General features: G+C 52.9%; 1 protein-coding gene across 1 annotated transcript in view; it reads right to left on the bottom strand.

The window, feature by feature from the left end:
• Positions 1 to 19,654, bottom strand: part of cdh2 (cadherin 2, type 1, N-cadherin (neuronal)) — a 42,557-nt gene that overhangs the window by 2,015 nt on the left and 20,888 nt on the right. Inside the window, exons 3-15 of the mRNA XM_057056442.1 lie at positions 14,470 to 14,690; positions 12,014 to 12,178; positions 11,221 to 11,376; positions 10,681 to 10,825; positions 10,201 to 10,373; positions 9,240 to 9,377; positions 8,606 to 8,791; positions 8,193 to 8,446; positions 7,400 to 7,542; positions 6,153 to 6,386; positions 5,348 to 5,581; positions 5,035 to 5,174; positions 1,554 to 1,718 (exon numbers count right to left, since the gene is read on the bottom strand). Coding sequence (XP_056912422.1) covers positions 1,554 to 1,718; positions 5,035 to 5,174; positions 5,348 to 5,581; positions 6,153 to 6,386; positions 7,400 to 7,542; positions 8,193 to 8,446; positions 8,606 to 8,791; positions 9,240 to 9,377; positions 10,201 to 10,373; positions 10,681 to 10,825; positions 11,221 to 11,376; positions 12,014 to 12,178; positions 14,470 to 14,690 — 2,354 coding nt within the window. The remainder of the gene's footprint in view (positions 1 to 1,553; positions 1,719 to 5,034; positions 5,175 to 5,347; positions 5,582 to 6,152; positions 6,387 to 7,399; positions 7,543 to 8,192; positions 8,447 to 8,605; positions 8,792 to 9,239; positions 9,378 to 10,200; positions 10,374 to 10,680; positions 10,826 to 11,220; positions 11,377 to 12,013; positions 12,179 to 14,469; positions 14,691 to 19,654) is intronic.

The following is a 19,654-nucleotide window of genomic DNA, read 5'->3' as shown; positions in this document are numbered from 1 at the left end:
TGTGTGGCGCCCGAGCGCGCCTCGCTGCATCATCGCCGCTCTCCTGGCTCTGGTGGGTGTGGCTCTGACTCTGGTGGGTGTGGCCCTGGCTCTGGTGGCGTGACTCTGACTCTGGTGGGTGTGACTCTGGTGGGCGTGGCCCTGACTCTGGTGGGTGTGGCTCTGGCTCTGGTGGGTGTGGCCCTGGTGGTGTGGCCCTGGCTCTGGTGGGCGTGACTCTGACTCTGGTGGGTGTGGCTCTGACTCTGGTGGGTATGGCCCTGACTCTGGTGGGTGTGACTCTGGCTCTGGTGGGCGTGGCTCTGACTCTGGTGGGTGTGACTCTGGCTCTGGTGGGCGTGGTTACAGCTATGGTGGGCGTGGCTCGTGCTTGAGGAGCATTGAGCAGAATTTCCACGGAACTGAGAGCATGTGACCAGACGTGGTGAAACGCCAGCAGCCCTTCGCCGTTATTTCCGAGGCGTCCGCTTTAGTCGGGTTTGCTCGCGGCTGCGGTGGGAAACGTGACGCGGGCGATTCCGCCAGACGGCGCGGCTGGATAGAGCCAGTGAGCCAATCCCAGAATATCCCAAACCCCAGTAACCCCGCCCCCTCCTCACACCCGATTAAAAGAGGGCTGAGATGGGTACGCTAGCATATGCTGTTGCCCCCCCTCCCTCGTGGGAAAGACTACGAGGCATTTTGTTTGACCAAGTGTGAGGTTTAAGTTCTTAAGCTAAACCTGAATTTTCCTGTTTTTTTGCCGTTTCTAATTGAATTAAGAGCCCGGAGCGCCCGGCGTGCGTGTGCATCACAGGCTGGAGATCAGCCCCCCCTAATCCACACGGCGCTCCTCCAGCAGCTCCCCGTTATCAGCCGGGCCGCGCTCACACTCCCCGTGTAAACAGCAGGAGCCACAATAAGGCCTGATCAGATCTGGGACCATAAACCTGTCGGCGCTCCCGTCTGGAGGACTCGGAGCGTCGGAGAGGCTTTATGATTTTAAAACGGGAAGCGGATTTCCATGGAGCAGCGCGGTGCATTAAATTCCACTCGATATCAGCTGTTATGACAAGCGTATTCATGAGATTGGGAGAAGGAGCGCTGCCAGGGTTAAAGGCTCCGAGATGGATGGCGAGCGGCGGAGCAGGTTCTCATCTAAAAACATGGGCGCCGTCCAGAAAAGTGGGAGAGAACTCCATCTGGGATGCAGCGAGACTCTTGTCTGTCGGAGCTCGTGAAAAATACATGACTGCTCTTTTCATTTTCCATTCTGCCGTCATGCTGGAGTCGATGATGGCCTGGGGCGGACGGGGGCACGGCGAGCGCCGCGCTGCCGCGGCGTTCATCCGCCGCCGCTCTGCAGACGCGTGTGTGACCGAGAGCGGAACGCAATTAGGCGTGACCGATTTAGCGGCGCGAGGACGCGCGTGGAATCAGGAAAGTTGCTGCCTTCTGCTGGAAAACAATCCTAAAAATAAACGGATCCAGTCGGGACGGCGAGGCCGGATCGCGTTTGGGCGCGACTTGGTTACAGGAAATGGTTCAGCCTGAACAGGAAGCGGCCGCGTTACCTCGTTGATGAAGTCTCCGATGTCTCCGGGGTGGGGGGCTGCTGACCTCATGGGGTACTGCGGCTCGGGGTGGAGGGGTCTCTCGTCTAGACGGCGGATCCCCACTGGCTTGATGGCGTCCGGCTCCAAAGTGTCCGGCTGCTGGAGCTGACTCAGGTCGTAATCCTGCACAGACGGGAGGGGGGTTAGCTTAGCAGCAAGCTAGCCGTTGGGGTTTTCAACATGGATGGCGTGTGACGCGCGAGCCCCCGGACGGCTCCGCACGCCACACGGGCAGGAGAGGAAACGGCGAGTGTTGTGCTGGTGCTGCAGGAGGATCTGCGGGCGACTGTTTTGGTCTAATCAATGCTCAGACACGGGATGGTGGATGTGCATAAGCCACCGCTAATCCTATTAGCATTACCAAGGCAACCTGAAAGGCTGGCAGTTTGAGCAAAGTCAGGGGCAGAGGAGGAGGAAGAGGAGGAGGAGGCAGGAGTGGGAGCAGTGAGGGAGAGGAGCCGACTGACAGCAGAGATGACGGAGAAAACGCCATCCCAGAATCAGAGGGGGCCTAATAGGCGTGCATGATGGATTGTCCCTCTTTAGAAGATTTTCAGTAATCCATCCATCTCTAATATCCTCCTTCAAAATTGTTTTTGCTCAGTTGCACATGTACCCACACACACACACGCACACACACACACACCACACACACACACGCACACACACAGATAAAGCTGCAGTTGCTCCGGTATAAAATAAACATGAGCATAAATATAAACACGCGTCCCAGCCCACATATATAAAAGCACGGCCGGCTCTCCACACGTCTGCTCCTCTCCACACTAATAACATCATCTAGCATCTAAAACAAACACTGATTGTCGTGTGTAATTTGATTTCATGGGGGGTGACAGTGGATCGGAGGCCAGCCGGGGGGGGGGGGGGCGCCACAACGCCATCCATCATCTTTGCTGCGCTTGGGTTTGACTCCTGTTCGACCTCCTTTAAGGTCACACCGGAGGGGTCAGGAGCTGGTGACGGGGGCTGAGAGGGAGCCGTATAATGGCTGAACTCAGCAGGAAGGTCTAATGACACCGCGGCCCCCCCCCGGGGAACCGGCTCCTCGCTCCTGATGATGAAACAGCCGCCGCCGGCGCGCATGACCCACATTCAGGGAAGAGACGGAGCTCAGAGAGCAAGAGGAGCCGTTCCAAATAGGACCGTGCCACCAGTGGTACCAGCACCCCCCCCCCCCACCACCAGAGTCGTCTATTCACATTCAATAGTCCATCAATGTTCCAAAATGACCTTTAAAGGCGGGAATGCTAATGTTTATCTAACCTGCTTCACTCGTGCCCCATAAACTCCGTTTCTTACCGGGACGAAGCCTCTTTGCTTTTCTTGGACAGAAATATAATAAAGCGAGTGCAGCTGTTGGCATTAATGCAAACAGGCTGATGTATTTCTCCAAGCTGTCCTCTTGAATAATACCTCTATTATCTCCTCTCCTTTTATTTCCTTCCCAAACGCTATAAAAACAGAGACGGCGGCCAAGAGTGCGCCGCGGAGCCCCGAGCCGTTAAAACCTGGAATTGCCTCCAGTTGAGGAGAAACGTTCCTCCTCTGACAAATTAAAAGCGTTTCTGTTGCTGTTGTGACACATGAAACAGGTCTGGTTCCTTCCTTGTGCTCCAGATAAACACGTGCATATCAACGCTTCCTGTCAGTGTCATGTCTGCCTTTTATTTGATCCTGCCGCCGTCTTTTTCTGCCATTTTGTGGCTCAGGGAAGCGGCGTCTGCGCGGTGCGGCGCCCCTGATAACGCGGAGCGCCGCGCGAAGCGATAGCAACGTGAGCAATGACAGCAGCCGGCAGAATCGTACAGTCTGGGAGCACCCAACTCTCTGACACTTCAATTTCCTCCACAGCAGGAGATACGGAGAACAGAGCTGGGAATTAGGAAGGAGGAGGCACAGCAGCCATTTTTAACCCGGCTCCAGATTCCTCTCTCTCTGTGTCTCTCTCTCTCCCTCTGTGTCTCTCTCTCTCCCTCTGTGTCTCTCTCTCTCCCTCTGTGTCTCTCTCTCTCTCTCCCCCCCCTCTGTGTCTCTCCTCTCTCCCTCTCTCCCTCTGTGTCTCTCTCTCTCCCTCTGTGTCTCTCTCTCCCCCCTCTGTGTCTCTCTCTCTCCCCCCCTCTGTGTCTCTCTCTCTCTCCCCCCCCTCTGTGTGTCTCTCTCTCTCTCTCCTCTCTCTCTGTGTCTCTCTCTCTCTGTGTCTCTCTCTCTCCCTCTGTGTCTCTCTCTCTCCCCCCCGTGTCTCTCTCTTGCTCTCTCCCTCTGTGTCTCTCTCTCTCTCCTCCCTCTGTGTCTCTCTCTCTCTCCCTCTGTGTCTCTCTCTCTCTCCTCCCCCCCTCTGTGTCTCTCTCTCTCCCTCTCTCTCTCCCTCTGTGTGTCTCTCTCTCTCTCTCCCTGTGTCTCTCTCTCCTCCCCCCTCTCTGTCTCTCTCTCCCTCTGTGTCTCTCTCTCTCTCCCTCTGTGTCTCTCTCTCTCTCTCCTCCCCCCTCTCTGTCTCTCTCTCCCTCTGTGTCTCTCTCTCCCTCTGTGTGTGTGTCTCTCTCTCTCTCTCTCCTCCCCCCTCTCTGTCTCTCTCTCCCTCTGTGTCTCTCCCTCTCTCTCTCTCTCTCCCCCCCTCTCTGTCTCTCTCTCCCTCTGTGTCTCTCTCCCCCCCTCTGTGTCTCTCTCTCTCGGCTCCATGTCTCATTCCAGCCTCTCCTAAAGCGGAAGCTAGTTTTTCCCTCAATAAATTGCTGCGGCCGCCCGTTTGCCTTTGAGCGCTCTTCCAGCGCGCCTCCCTCTCAGCGCGTCTCGGTCCGCGAGCTTCAGCCGTTCCTCTGTGCTGCGGCGAGGACGGGAACACGAGTGGGCGGGCTCTCTCCTGCCTCTCCCGCCAGGTCGTTACCTCAGACAGAGCTTCGTTATTGTGCCGCAGCAGATGTCCATCTCCCAATGACATCAGCGCCCCAATTACTCCTCTCCCGGGATAATTTGGCACCGTGCTGGGTCAGACCGGGGGCTCTGGCTCATTCCTGCCCCCGCCACTTGGAGAACTTCAGCTAGTAACAACCAACAGTCCATTTGGCGCGGAACTGCATTTCTTTTTTTAATCTGAACTAAACGGCTCCATTCTATTAACAAGGGGTCAATAGGACAATTGAATTTTGTTCCTCTGCATGTATAATTAGTGCAGCAGATAAGGAGATGTGGCTCCAGCGGTGCCTGCGGGCCCAGATTTGTATTGGGTCTGTTTGTGTATGTTCGGGATGTAAAGTCAGGTTAGCGCCACCTGAGGAAACGTCTAAAATTAGCACACCTAATAGGATCAAAAGCTGGTTGCTTTACGCATTCCGGATTAGAATTTCCAGGGAGAAATGTGGCTGACGGCGAGGAACGGCGGTGGCCATTAAGCCCCCGTGGGCGTTTATCAGGCGGCTCTCACCTGGTCTTCCTCTCCTCCGCCTTCCTCGTCATACTTCAGGATGTTGTCTCGCACGTCGTCCTCGGGGTCGATCAGGAGCTGCTTGGCCTGCCGCTCCTTGTCGCGCCGCTTCATCCACACCACGAACAGCAGCACCAGGACTGCGGACAGGGAGCGACATAATTGGAATCCCATCTAATATCCTCCGCTTTGGACACGCGCCGCGTCCAGGCTATCGTTTTGGTAATCCCGCGGTAATCTAGCGCGGCATGGGATGATGATCGGCTGTAATCCCTGTGCGTGTGCCATTAAAGAGAGCCACCGAGACACTTACTGAGGAGGATGATGATGCAGAGGAGGATGGCGATGATGGCGCCGGTGCCCAGGCCGGCCGCCATGATGTGCTGCTGGTCGGTGCAGTCCCCGTTGATGTCGCACTGGCACACTTTAACCCGCAGGTAGGAGGTGTTGGACATGGGCAGGTTGCCCGAGTCTGTGATTATGATGGGGATCTCGTAGATGCCACTTTCCAGGAAGCCGATCTTCAAGCCGACCTGAGCGTGATCGCCTGGGGGGGTGGAGAGGGCACAAAGAGGGGGGAGGGAAATGAGACTGGAGCCAACAGGATTCATTGAGGAAGAAGGCTGAATGTCTCCTGTAATGTGTGTCAGGCTGCATTTCTCTCCATCGCCGTTACCCCAAATCTGGTGACTAAATTGGTACCTGGAAGTTGATCAGCGCGTCTAAGCCAAAACATGCTCGGGATTTAGATCCAGAGCTCGTAAATCTACTGAATACCTTTTTGAAAATGCTGCTTAATCTAAATTCCCAGCAGCAATAATCCAAATGACATTATCCTATTAAGACACATTCGCCGCTTTCGAACTCGCAACATCCGGTTGCTAACAAATGCCAAATTAGCTCTCCGACTCGCCTTTTGAGCTGAAATTACAAACCAATAACTTCTTAGGGAAATTGATTTAATGTTTCCCGTTCCTGCTGCCTGCCTGCACCCGGGCTTTAATAACCCACCCGTCTCACGCTCGCCTGCCCCCAGCGCCGCAGAGGAGGAGCTGCTCGCGTCCACTCGGGAGCGACATAATCAAAACCCAGTGGCTGAACGTTCCTGAAGAACCCACCACTGATCCTGGTGATGGTCCAGTTCCTCCGCACGTCAAAGGGCCGGTGGGCCAGCTCGAAGGCGAACGGCCCGGCGTTGGGGTTGAGGTCTCCGTCCACAGCCGTGATGTTGATGGCGTTCGGCTCGGGCTTTTCGCATATCTCGGCCTCCTGGGGGAACACCTTGGGAGCGTTATCGTTGATATCCAGGAGGTAGATCTGCAGCGTGCCCGTCCCGCTCGCTGGAGGTTTGCCTGCGGGGAAAAACAAACACGCTCAGCACATATATATATTTATGGGGGCAGTGGATTATTCTTTTATAAAGTCAGGGAGAGAGAACGCACGATTGAAATTCCACATCTTATCTGCAGTCATTATGCAGCAAGCTAAGAAAAGGGGGGGGGGGGTTCTGCTTTGGGTATAATAAGACACTCTAAACAGCTATTTACTGAAGTGGGAGAAGATCCATCCAAACTGCATACTGATCTGAAAATCTAATCTCAAGTGAGGAGATGGAGGGATGGAAAGAGAGCCATCAGAACATTTGGTGTGTGTGTGTGTGTGTGTGTATGCCTGAAGAAAATCTTCCTGATGAAGGACATAGGATGGGAATACTAAAGCAGACAAACAGGCCACTGTCGCTCCTCTCAGGCTCCTCTATGTATCCCCTCAGCTAAGAGGCTTTTTTTTTTTTTTTTTACCATTCAGACCACGCTCAAAGGAGTTAGTCATCCAATCCTGACCCATTAATGCCCAGAAACCTCTTTATTGGTGGAGTTTTAAGCCTATTGGCCGGCGCTGTGCTCTGCCGAACAGGCTAAACCTGAACAGAGGTAAATCCCTCCAGAACAGCGAGGTGAATACGTCCACACGCTGAACTTTTCTGGGAATGCTGGCACATTAACCTTCCGCGGAGGTGGCCAGCGATCCAGACGTGCCCAGCGCCGGCTCCAGCGCTGACCTTCAAGCCTGACAGGTGTTTTTGTGGCCTGCACTACAAGGATCCCCCCCCACCACCACCACCCCCTCAAAAGTTGCAGCGTATAAAAAGGCAAAGTCAAAAAGTTTGGGCGACGAGCGACCTTTGCTCGGCAGGCTGCATTAAGCCTCCGCTCGCCTTCCTTCTGTAGATGCTGCTTTATCTTCGGAGAGCTGGAGCAGAAATGGAGGAGCGGAGTGCTTGTGTAACGACGTGACTAAAGCACGGAGCCGTGGAGCGGCTGCATCTCAGCGAGGTATTTTTGGCATCAGCGCGGCGGGAACGTACCGTCGTCTAAACCCATGAAGGTGGCGTTGTACAGATTGTTCTTCACGTACGGCGACTCTCGGTCCAGGGTGGCAATGGTGGTGATGCGGCCGGTGTTCGGGTCGATCCGCAGCCAGTTCGCTGGATCTGAGAGCTTGGAGTAGCTGTGGGAGGAAGAGAAAGGGGGTTAGACAATTATTCACTCTCCTATTCACTGACTGCATAGCTGAGTCCATCATTCTTTGCTGGCAAACTTTCAAACAGCCCTCGCTCCTCTGCTTGGTGTCAGATTAAATAGTGCGGACTTTTATTGCCTTTTCCACCGAGGAATCTTCAGAATCTAAAATTCTTCTGATGTGTTTGTGCACAGTCTGTATTTGAGGCGTTTTACATAATTATTCCAACTTTTGAGAGGCGCCTCGCCGGGGAGACACAACTGGCTTGTTGTTATCAGTAGTTTGTAGGACAAAGTGTGGAATTATGAGGCCATCTCCCTTCACACGCCTTGTTTTTCCAGACTGATACACACTTTCATGGCCACACAGTTGCAAAGACAGACAGAGATAAACACCGTTAGCTTGTGTTATTTGGGCCGCTATCCTTGAGAAAGTCTTTTTAACCTCTTTTTTGTCAACATTTCTTTGCTCCACACGCGAAATCCAAAAGTTATCACCGGTTTTGCGCAAGTGTTCCCTTCTCCAGTGGACGTCTGTTATAAACTGGTCTCGCCAAGCATTTCCTCAACCCAGGAAAAGATTCCCCTTAAGACGTTCAACACCTCGACTAATGTTGCAAATAAGAAATTGAGACGTACGTGATTTTCTGCCGCATGAAGCGATCGGGATCCTGCGCGGTGAAGGTGGTCAGTGCTGACTCAGGCATCAGTCCCTCTTCCAGTTTAATGAGTTTGGGGTTGGGCTCGAAGTAGGGACTCTCGTTTTCATCCATCACTCTGATGGAGACGGTGGCGGTGGACAGATGAGGGTAATGGATGCCTCTGGCCAGGGGAACCTCGTTCTTAGCCTCTACTGTCAGCACAAATGTCCTGCTGGTCTCATAGTCGATGGGCTGAAAAACAGGAATGTGGTTTATGTAGACGGCGAGTCGCCCGTCACATTCATGGGCGGAAACGATGCGTGCGGCCGATATGTCATTGACAGTGACATCAAAAATAAGCACATTCCCAGTGTTTCCATAAGTGGCAGGAGTCTGAGGAAGAGGCTCTACCTTGACGACCGTCACCAGGCCCTCGTTAGTGGTGGGATCAGTGGGTACAGAGAACCTGCCGGTGGAGTCGCCCCCGGTGATTTTGTAGACGGCGTTCCAGGCCGGCGTGTTGGGCTGGTCCTTGTCAGTCACCGTCAGGTTGGCCACGATGACATTCACGCGGTTTTCGCGTACCTCTCCGGAAAACTGCATGAATAAACCATGAACACAGAGCACGGAGCTGTCAGCGACACTGCTGCGGCAGCAGGAAACACACGCCGCACGGCGCGGCGCAGCGTGGCGCGGCGGCGCCCGTCCGGAGTAAATAGACATCTAAGGTAACTTATCATGTCGTCACGGTCATCTCATTCCCCGTCCTCCCCCAAAGGCTCGGCGGCGGCCACGGTAAGTGGCTCCTTCAGCCGGGGAGACGAAGCCGCGGTTGCATGTGTCAACATTCGGAGGGGCTATAACACTCAACGCACGGCTGGCTGCTCGTATCAGCGCGGCGTTGCCAACGCCGGGCCAGCAAAAGCAGCCGAGTGAACAGAAATGACGCCTGAGTGCACATCGACAGCAGGCCGGCGCCCTCTTCGGAATAAAAACCGTGGCGCTGACGTGTCGGGCCGAGGCCGAGGCCGAGGCCGCTTCTCACCATTTCGGCGGTGAACTCTGGCGGGTTGTCGTTCACGTCTGTGATCCTGATGACGGCGGTGGCGGTGTTGGAGAGGCCGTACATGGGGTTGCCCTCCATGTCCGTGGCCTGGATGATCAGCGTGTACTGAGGCACCTTCTGGATACGGGCGGAGAGAAGAAGGGACGGGATTAAAACACAGTTCTGGGCCGGCTGCTGGGTCGTGCCGTTAATCCTGGATATCCGACGCTCGCCTCCACAAAGCCTGATGTGTGTAACCGTGGTGACAGACCAGTTGCTCCTTAATGAGAGCCAAGTAAATTAGGTCCACGGTGGTGACTGGCAGACATAAAACTGAGGCCCAAGGGCGGAAATGATTGACCAGCATGCCTCGCTAGATTACCCTCGCTGGAATTGCACCAAATGGTTTCAGCTTTTCAGGCACTATTTTATTTATTTTCTCAAACAGCAACGAGATCCAATTAAAAAGCAGCGTGGCAGCAGCAAATAGAAAAGGAGATAGGGAGAAGGGCAGGGAAGCAATAATGAGGAAGGTAAACATTTAGGAGGTATTTAGTGATGCAAGCTGCCCGTTTGTAGGAGTTAATAACTCCGAATCGGCCAAATTTGTTTTTACTCTCCCGCTTAGTTGGTTAAACAGCAAACTTCTGCTGGGCTCATTAGTTTTCAGACATTCTGGATATTAAATACTGTATAATCAAGCCGTGTTGTGTCAGTAGACTGGGAGAAAGTGCACGGCCCATTTCCATAAAGACAGGAAAGAACCAGGCTGTTATATAATATAATAACATATAATAAATATATAATCACGACTGAGGCCCGACGGACACCGAAAATTAATTACCCACCGAACGGCCTCACTAATGACACGACTAAAATGTCGACGTTCGTTCTATAGCGAGCGAACATTTCAACGCTAAGCAGGAACGTCACAGACGCGTCCGGAGGAAACAGGAAGTACCTCTCTGTCCAGGCCTGCCGCCACAGTGATGATGCCCCCGGTCTTATTGTTGATGGTGAACATGTTGGACGTCGGGCTCTCGGGGGTCTGGGACAGGATCTTGTAACGCAGCATCCCGTTGGCTGTTTTTGGGTCGTCTTTATCCACAGACGTAACCGTCATCACAAAGGTTCCTGTGGGAAGGAACACTTGTTTTATTCCCTGTTGTTAGCAAAGAAAACAGATCAAAAACAAACCCGGACCAGCAGCTAACTGGATATAATACTTCTTGAAACTCAGCCTTGTGGAAAAAAGGATCCAATGTTCTTTCTTGTGATCTTATAATGCTGCCAAGCCCTTCAGCCCAACAAAGTAGCCGCTGCAGAACACCGTGGATGCCGTTTGATCTCCGGACATTATAACAGCGGCGGAGGCTCCGGCGGCGGCTGATCAGCAGCCCCGACGGTGCGAAAGGCTGCTCGGCTTGTTCGAGCTTATTACCTGGCTTGGAACCTTCCGGAACGGTGCCGTTCCAGATCTGGTGCGTGAACTCGGGCCTGTTGTCGTTCATGTCGATCACGTTGATCACGATGTCGATGGGGTTCTCCACCTGGTTACCGTTCAGGTCCACTGCATGAGCTCTCAACTGTAGGCAACAAAGACAATGATCAAACAGCAATAATGGACCCGGCGGGGCATCAGCGCACAGCTACCTCAGCAAAATAATGAATAATGACTCCCCTGACCTTTAGAAATCACACAAACCGCATAAAGATTAACCACATACGGTAGATTAAAGACCAAGGAGTGGAGGCAGCGGCTCCAAACCATCCCGATATGTCCAACAAAATACTAAATTCCTCTGAGATCCTTTAAATTCTCAGACGGATAAACCAGATTTCCCGGTAGACCCCGGGGCTTGACCGAGAATGTTCAGGTTAAACGTGGAGCGGCGAGCGGGAATGGGAATGTGCGGCGTATCCGGACAGGAGGCCCCGCTGGACGGGATGTGGTTGAGGGTGAAGGGTGTGTCTCACTTACGTGGAAGTTTGAGATGTGCTCTCGGTCCAGCGGCTTGTTGACGGATAACTCCCCTGATATCGGGTCGATTATGAAGATGCCGGTGGGGGGCTGATCGGCGCCCGGGCCGGTCACGCTGTATCTGAGGGCGCGGCTTTTGTCGTGGTCTGACCGGATCTGTGGGGGTCAAAATTCCGATTGTTGTTCACTCATTTCAGCTCTGCAGACAAACTATTTCCCCCATCAGCTGACATCATCCACTACAGCCCCCCCCCCCTTTAATATCCACGGATTACATGTAATAATTGTGTGTTTGGGCCTTAGCACTCAGTAAGGAAGTCAGCTTAACGTGGTGAAAAAGGATCTGCGTCTTAGCCGCGCCAAGAAGTGCTTGTCCCCTGTCATCCCCCCCCACCCCCCACTCAGCCCTGGCCGGAGAATTGGTACAAATGAGTCTGGCTGTAGGCATCCTTGAGAGCCAAAGTAAAAAGGAGTGCGACATCTCCAGAGTCGGGAGCACTTGGCATTACGCTCCACTTCTAAATAATGCTCGGTTACAGCGGTGCCGAGCGCCGCCTGAAACAAAAGATAAATAATACAGCTGGAAGGAGCCCTGACCTTTAGAAAATATGAAACATTTGGTGGGGAGCAACGCCACATGTCTGCCTCTCTGAACTGAAGCTCAAGGCAACAAGTTCTACAAGGTTGTCATATCAACCAAGAGGGGTTTTGTTTCTAGCTGTGTGAGACTGGTGTGTGTGTGCGTGCGTGTGTGTGTGTGTGGGCACCCGTGGGCCTTGATGAACTACATTACCCGGACAAGCTCTTGTGGGAACGGTCCTCGGGAATTCTCGGGGACATTGATTGGGGGGATGACCCAGTCCCTCTTCATCCGTTTCAGCTGGCTGTTTCTTCGTGATGGAAACGATATTTCCATTAAATCCGTGTTGCCCGCTGGAGGGACGCTGGCTTCCGGCACCTGTTAAATGGAAATAATTTCATGAGTTCCAGGGGTGAGCAACGACCACCAGGAGACAGTTGTACATGGCGGGCCGCCATTTTGAGGTCCCCAGATGCTCTCAACCTTAGAGCAGAGACACGTCTCCCATTCCGAGGGTGTGTTAGCGAGTATTTCTAACGGAATGCAGCAGAATCTCCGGTCAATCGGCCGTCCTCTCTCTGGTGTGCTGCTGTTCTGAAGTATCTACAGAACTGTGTGGGCTGTGTCTTCAAATGTTCCTGTGCAACTGCTCGGCTGTGCTGGTCTGCTTTGAATGGCGGCCCTCTTCTTATGTTCTGATAAAATGCTCCCACACAGGCAGGCCCTGCTTCCATAATGGATGTGCCATCCTCTCTCCTCTGTAATGAATGAGATTTGAAACAAAGGAAGGGATGGGGGGGTACCTGCAAGCCGGAGCCTGAACCCTGATGGCTAACGCAGCCTCTGAAGCCAAGTTACGTCGAGCCAGAACGGGAAAATGAGCTCAAACAAAAGGCCTATTGAGGAATTCTCAAAGAGCAACATCTGGAATCTAAAGGGAAGCACCTTCCAGTATTTCTCAAACTGGTGCGACCTTCTGAAGTGGGGCTGATTCCGGAGTCATTGCAAATTGCCAACGCAAACAAACAGAAATGAATTAGCACTTTATACCGTGACCCACATGCCAGGCTAATGCTTGGCGAACATCTGGGGAGCTGTCAGACGGCTCCCACTAATCACATTTGAAATTTGATTATGCAGCTTACACAGGCTGAAAATGCAGAGAGACAAGTGGACGGACAGCAAAGGAGCGTGTTTAAGAAATATTACCCAATTAAAATGGATGCCAGTAACAGGCAGAATTATTTGCAAAGCACGCCTGGAATGATGGATGGCATGAAAGGTTTCTCCAGCCCCGAGTGCATCCATCTTTGATGTGATGAAGATGTGCAGCTCCCTCCACTCTGGAGCCTCTTCGTCTCGTGGCTGCAGCCTCCGAGTCGGCCGTGCTGAGCCATGGTGCGAGTGTGTGGCCAGGATTAGGCACGCGTGGCCTTTTAGGGAACTTGGACACGGAAAGGCTTCCTCCTCGCCCACAGTGAAGAAGTCCTAATGGAGGTGGGGACGGCGGGCCAAGAGCCTCTTATGCTAATGAGGACATTGTTGGGTTGTTGCTGATTAAAACCTTTCCCCAAGGCTGCAGCATTCATGGGCTAATAAAAAAATGTAATCGCTGATGTGATTAAGAGATGCGTGATGATTCATGACAATAATTATGCTGCGGGGAGGACAAGTGCTCGTGACCTCGGAAACGTGCACGACGTGGGAAAGTCACTCCCCGCTTTCATTACGGACAAAACGCGACGAGCCGCAGACCCTCATACAGATGAGCGTGCGCAGCAGCGTCTTGAGTAAACGAGCCTGGGTCTCTGATGACGGCGCGTTGGAAAACCCGACCGCCCCACCACCGACACCCGCTCATCCAGGGCAAACCGACCACGGGGGCCGACGCTACTTCCGTTTGAATCTGAGCTCCTTAAATCCTGAAACGTCCCTCCTTTGCAGCCATTCCTCTTAAAGGTGTTAATGAAAGCGTTCGGGTCTCTGTGCAACATTCAGGGAGGTTCGTTAAAATCTACAGGAGATTAATGATCAGTGATCTGGTGGCAATGATTAAGAAAATGGCCGTCGGCACAGAATAATGAGCGGTGGTACCTGTGTGCACCATCATTCTCCTATAATAGATTCAAATGAAGAGATAACTTCTCATTAAACTGGATCACACGCGCGCTCGGCTCCGGTGTCAAAAGCCGACACAACAAAAGATCATTTAAAGCTTCTTTTCATTTCCTGATCAGCAGACAGATGGATGTTGTCGCTCCGCTCCCTCTGATGGTCGGCCAAGCACGATGTTGACACGCCAGCGCACGGTCGTTCTAACCAAGTGCAGATGACTGCGGAGCATCCAGCAGGAGCTCCAGAATGGAGCTCTGTGGCTCACACAGATGCTTCACGCCTCCTAAAGTGCTGGGAGAGGCGTGTCCACTTTTGGGATAACAAGGCAATAACCTGGGAATCCCAGAGCTTTGGTGGGAGCCACTTTACGGGGAGCTATTCCGCATCTGCTCCTGCTGCCACCGACCGTGCCAGTGTGTGTTTGAGCCGCTGCTAAATCGACGCATTAAGTTTTAATTGGCCAGCATCCATCCGATCTCTCGGAACACCTGGTACGATTCCTGAAACGGTTCCGCTGTGGAGGATCTGTTCCGATGGTCTCTCCGTGTGCTCACCTGCTGGCTGGAGAGGGCAGGAGGCTCCATCCTGACCCGAGTCGTCCACTGCTGCTGGGTGGTGCCGTCGATGGCCTTGACCAGCAACACGAGCGCGTGTTGTGGGGAGCGCTGAAGGCTCCTCGCCGCGTAAACCACTCCATCAGCCTCTATCCGGAAGTCCGACGGGTTGTTGCATTCCATGCGCACTGGAGCGCCTCTTCCGCAGTCGAGAAAATCCACTGGAGGAGACAAAAACATAGAGATTTGTTGAGGGGGAGGATAAAAGCAGTCCTGGGGAAATCGGATGTAGACAACAGGCAGACACACACGGGCGGCCCACAAAGGGTTCTGGCTCATACATTATTCACTTCAAGCTGTGCCCCAAAAGGTATTTCTCAAAAACAGATGCAGCGGAGAAGAGATGGAGGGAGGGGGGGGAAGAAAACAAAGTGTTTCCCTTAAGTGCTATTTAAAACCCCAAAACCTGACTCTTAACATGCCGATGTGTTAATTAGGCCTGAAAGCTCGCTGCGTAACTCAAACACTGGACCGTTCCCACCGCACGTCCAGAACCTCAGCTCCTCCAGGGACACGCATACGATGTTGATTTATCCCAATGTTGCACACACACACACACACACACACACGTGCATATGCGGGGCAGTCAGGTGACCCCTGGGAGCCCGCGCTCCCTGGAACGGCTCAGTCTCCACAGGCTATTTTTATATGACGGCCATGTTTACAGCACTCAACAGCATAAAGAGAAAGCTAAAACACACCTTCTGACCACAGAGATCACAGTTACCTCGTGTAAAATGCCTGCGTGGAAGCTCTCGCTGGTGCGTCCCTGAATTATTAAAGCAGATGTGGAATTACTTAAGAAAAGCCTAGGAGGAGGGTGTGTGATCTTCCTTTGTGCCGCCACCTTAGGGACTCGCTGGTGCCTCCAGAGCCCCGTCTATGCTCCAACGCTGTGATCCTCTGGGCTTTGGGGGAGGATGCAGAAGGTTCGGGGTCTAAAGGAAGTCACGGCTTTAACCCAAAGGCTTAATTTAATAGCTGTCCCCAAATATATGCAATCAGTCCTCCCAGAATGCATTGCACCCTGCTGCTGCTGCTCTGATATGCAGACATGTTCAGGAAAAGCTCCCTGATTTTAGCCGTGATGTAAAGGCAGCAGAGAGAAGCACCTACAGCAAAGATATCTGTGGGAAATGGGAAAACTGCCACATTTATTCTGACAATCAAAGCACAGCTTCACTCGGACGGACAGAGGGAGGGAGGGAGGGAGGGAGGGAGGGAGGGAGGCCATCTCCTGACAGGATCAAATGCCGCTCCCCCCAGCTGCTGCCAAAATAACAAGACGTGCTAACAGATAATAGACACACAGAGCGGATGAATGTTGAGCTAAATAAATATATTCAACAGGACTAAAGTGAACTTGCCCAGTCAGAGAGACAACAGCTCCCATAATAAAGACAGAACATGACAAGAGCGTTCTTTTCAGCTGGAATACACACGATATCGACCGTCACCTTCCTGGCTGGCTTTGGTCAATTACCCTTGACCAATTAGCTCTTCTCTGCCCCCCCCCCCCCCGACATGAGAAAGATGACTTTCTCCCTCTGAAGGTTTCGCCTTAAAGCAGCAGCCTGCAAACTCCGAGCCCTGAAGCAATCACCAGTCAGCAGATACCCGGGGGGGGGGGGGGGGGGGGCAGAGCAAGAGGATAACTCACAGCTGCAGGAGACGCTCCATAAATTTCCCAACTTCACAATGGGATGCGTAATGTCTCGCTCGTCCGGCTGATGCTTCGTCTCTTCTTTAATAAATCATGTGTTGCTAAAGTCAATCTCCAGGGTCAGTGGTGGGGAGGGAAAACAGCCCAAAGATGAAGCGATGAGGGGAGGGAGAGACAACATAATGACTCACCGAGTCGATGTTTCTGATTGAAAACTTGGGATAAATGTTGCTCTTCCGTTATGATCTACGTCTGCCTGGAATGTCGGAGCACTTTTAATCCAACGGAGAGTAGTTTGGCCTTAAAGTGTGATTTATAGGCAACAGATGTCAATCTGACGACTGCTTTCGCTTCGGACGCGTGCGGGACGCGCCGCTACCTAAAGCCGTCCGGAAATGGATTAAAACGGGCGCCAGCGTGCTTTTATTTTTAATCCATCCATATGGCACTTGACATGATTTAGATTATTTTAATGAACGTGCTGAAAAGTGCACTTGACTGCAGTGTTGACGCTGACGAGGCTTCGCTCTCTGGAGCGCTCCTCGCTCGTTCCAAATCTGGCCCCGAGGACGCCCGTGAGGGGCCCTTCACTGCTCGCCCGCCACGGCGCCGACGCCTGCGGTAACGGATGAGAACGTCCCGCTTGGACCGACTCATTTATCACCACAGAAACGTGTGGCGCGGCCCAGCTCAGCCCCCGCTTGCTCAAACTAATCAGAGTATCGATGCTTTGGCCCCCGACGCTACGAGAGCAGGAGGGATCTTGGCTACCACGCCCTCGCAGACGTGTCGTCATGGGCGCAGAGATAAAAGCCTCCGGTTTGGATAGAAATGCCGATGCAGCAGAGGGGACCGGGGGGCAACAAAAAGAGGGTGGGTGAGGGAGAGGGACAGAACCGAGCTGTCAGCAGAAAGGCCCATCCAACTAATACCCTGCACCAGGGCCCAAAATTACCTCCAACTCAATGATCCTATTCACAGATTCGATGCCCCCCCCCTCCCTCCCACTGACAAGCAACACAAAACCCCAGCTAACCTCTATGGAGTGCCTCTCCATTGTGCTCCATCACGTGGTGACTCAGACAGACGTGAATGGTTAGAGAGGGGGGGGGGGGAATGCAGTAACTGTGCCAGGCCAAATACGGGAAAGGAAGGCAGTTTTTGAGCAATCTCAAAATGCCACCTTGTTAGAGGCTAAACTACCCCCCCGCCCCCATCCTGTGTGATTTCAACTCAGAATTACTCATCTCCAGGATGTGAGATCACCGACCGTTGTGAAATGTTCAGCTTAGTTAACGTTCCATCCGAAGCTGTGAGCAAACACCAGTCAAATACCTGGGAGGCGCTCCCTCCTGCCCGGGGCAACTGTTGCAACAGGCCCGACAGCGAGCGTCATTCACCAGTGATCGGCCTGTGCTGGCGGAGACGATGCGTTGACCCGACGGGGGCTACGACACACCTGTGGGGTCCGGGAGCCCGGGGCAGCCGGCGCACTGGTGCTGGAGTTATGATCCAGCTCACTTTCATTGTCATTCCAGCCACAGAACCAGCAGAACAAAATGAAATGTTAAAAACGCGCCCATCTTTTAAAAAAAATAAAATAAAAAGTCCGTTCTTTGTGGCTAAAGCCGTTTGGATCTGGGACCGCCGATACTGCCAGACTGAGCCCTTGAAGGCATTGTAACGCGCCACTCTTGAAATGAGCTCAGCATTCCGGGCATACAGTCGGCCCCCGAAAAGTGGGGGATTTACAGGGAAAAAGGAGTGTTTGCACTCTTTTAAGTGTCTCTGGCAATTAGGAAACTAAAGAGGAATTGCATCAGGGCACACACACATCTCACAAGCAGCCGCTCCTTCTTTCAGCTCCACGCCCACGGTCATTCTTCCTCTGGCATATTGCTGCCTTCAAAACGCCGCCTCCTTTCAAGCTTCCTGCAGCCAACGGTCGTCCGCACGCCGATGTGCGCGCCCTCCGTTTTTCAGACGGACAGCAGCCACTTTAGCCATCACCTCCGTTTCCTTGGAGCACCGAAGCATAAAGCGGCTGCTGTTGGTAGAACTCAGGTTCATTTTCCAACTGTTTACTGAAACCCACCATTACTCTCCACTAATGGCCTGATGGGTGGACACCTGCTGGGCTCTGAGCTAGCTGACGCCGACTGGCCGCTGTGAGCTTCCCAAACTAACGTTCAAAATCTCCCCGAGCGGAAAAGGAGGGAATCTGGGTGATGTGACCAGTTCGAAGGGGTCGGTGGTGACGGGCGGAGCGTCCCAGACGTTCCCGGACCATTGTTTGGGAAACGGAAGGATCCTGTGTTCTGCAGCACGGTGACAGCGGAGCGTTGTGTGGATTACGGTGTCGCCGGAGCCCAGAGCTGATAAGACTAAGCTACATCCTTCTGCAGTTATCGGCGCGCAGCTACTGGGATTTGAGTCCGCCCGTTATTGAGACAGGCGGCCTGATGGAGAGGCTCGGAGAGGGTATTAAAGTGGCGGCGCCGGCGGCATGTAAAGAGCCTCAACTTTTCGTGACATCTGTTAGAAAAGCTGTCCGACCTTTACAGGTAGATCTCAAATTTAGATTGATACGGCGGGGATTCGCGTTCTGGGAACGGCAGGAGCAGAGCGCTGAGGCGGCGGGAAGGTACCATTCGGGGCAATTTGGAAAATCTTTCAGTTAACGAGTCGATTTCATCACCTATAATTATCAGATTGTCTCCATTGGACTTCATTAGCACTGCTTTTCTGACTCCTTGAGCCTTCTAACAAAGGTTAACAGGCTATTAATAAATTACATGAATATAACTGCGGGCAAACTATTTCATCCTTAATCAATGCAGATTTTAATTAACGGGGGGGAGCAGGAGTGCACGAGCATGTGAATGAGGCTCTACACAGGCCCTTTGATGCAGCCTGGTCTTCTTGTTGTCTGGTTGGGCGGTGAAATGGTACCGAGCTGACATCTGTAGAAACAGGCTGAGGTGGACGGACCCAGCAAGGCTGGGGGGGAAGGGGGGGTTCAGTACCAGGTCTTGGGTGAGGTTTACCTACTCACGTTGATGGCGAAGCATTCAGAGGGGCTAGATGTTCGCCATTGCTATGAAATTCCTTTGTTTTTAATGTTCACAGGCGGTTAAAGGGGCAAAAAGGATGAAAAGGCCTCGTTTTCCTGGTTAGAAGCTGGCAGACGGTTGCAGAACAGCTAATCACGAGGCTCCGGCATTAATGCCGCCTCGCTGCAACCTGTAATGTGACGTGACTAAACACTTTTGATCTGGGAGCCTTCCCCTTGATCATTCTGTAGAGACAAAGAACAAGTCAGTGACCACGGATTAGAGGAGCGGTTGGCCCGGTTCACTGGGGATTTAAATCTCAGCAGTAGGCCGGTGATGAGAGAACAAATGTTTGTGTCTGCAGCCCACCGCTGTTCAACCGGGACAACCGTTAGCCGCTGCTTTTGCT

The sequence above is a fragment of the Takifugu flavidus genome, chromosome 15 (genome assembly GCF_003711565.1).
Source record: "Takifugu flavidus isolate HTHZ2018 chromosome 15, ASM371156v2, whole genome shotgun sequence".
Lineage (NCBI taxonomy): Eukaryota > Metazoa > Chordata > Actinopteri > Tetraodontiformes > Tetraodontidae > Takifugu > Takifugu flavidus.
This window is presented reverse-complemented; position numbering and strand designations above follow the sequence as displayed.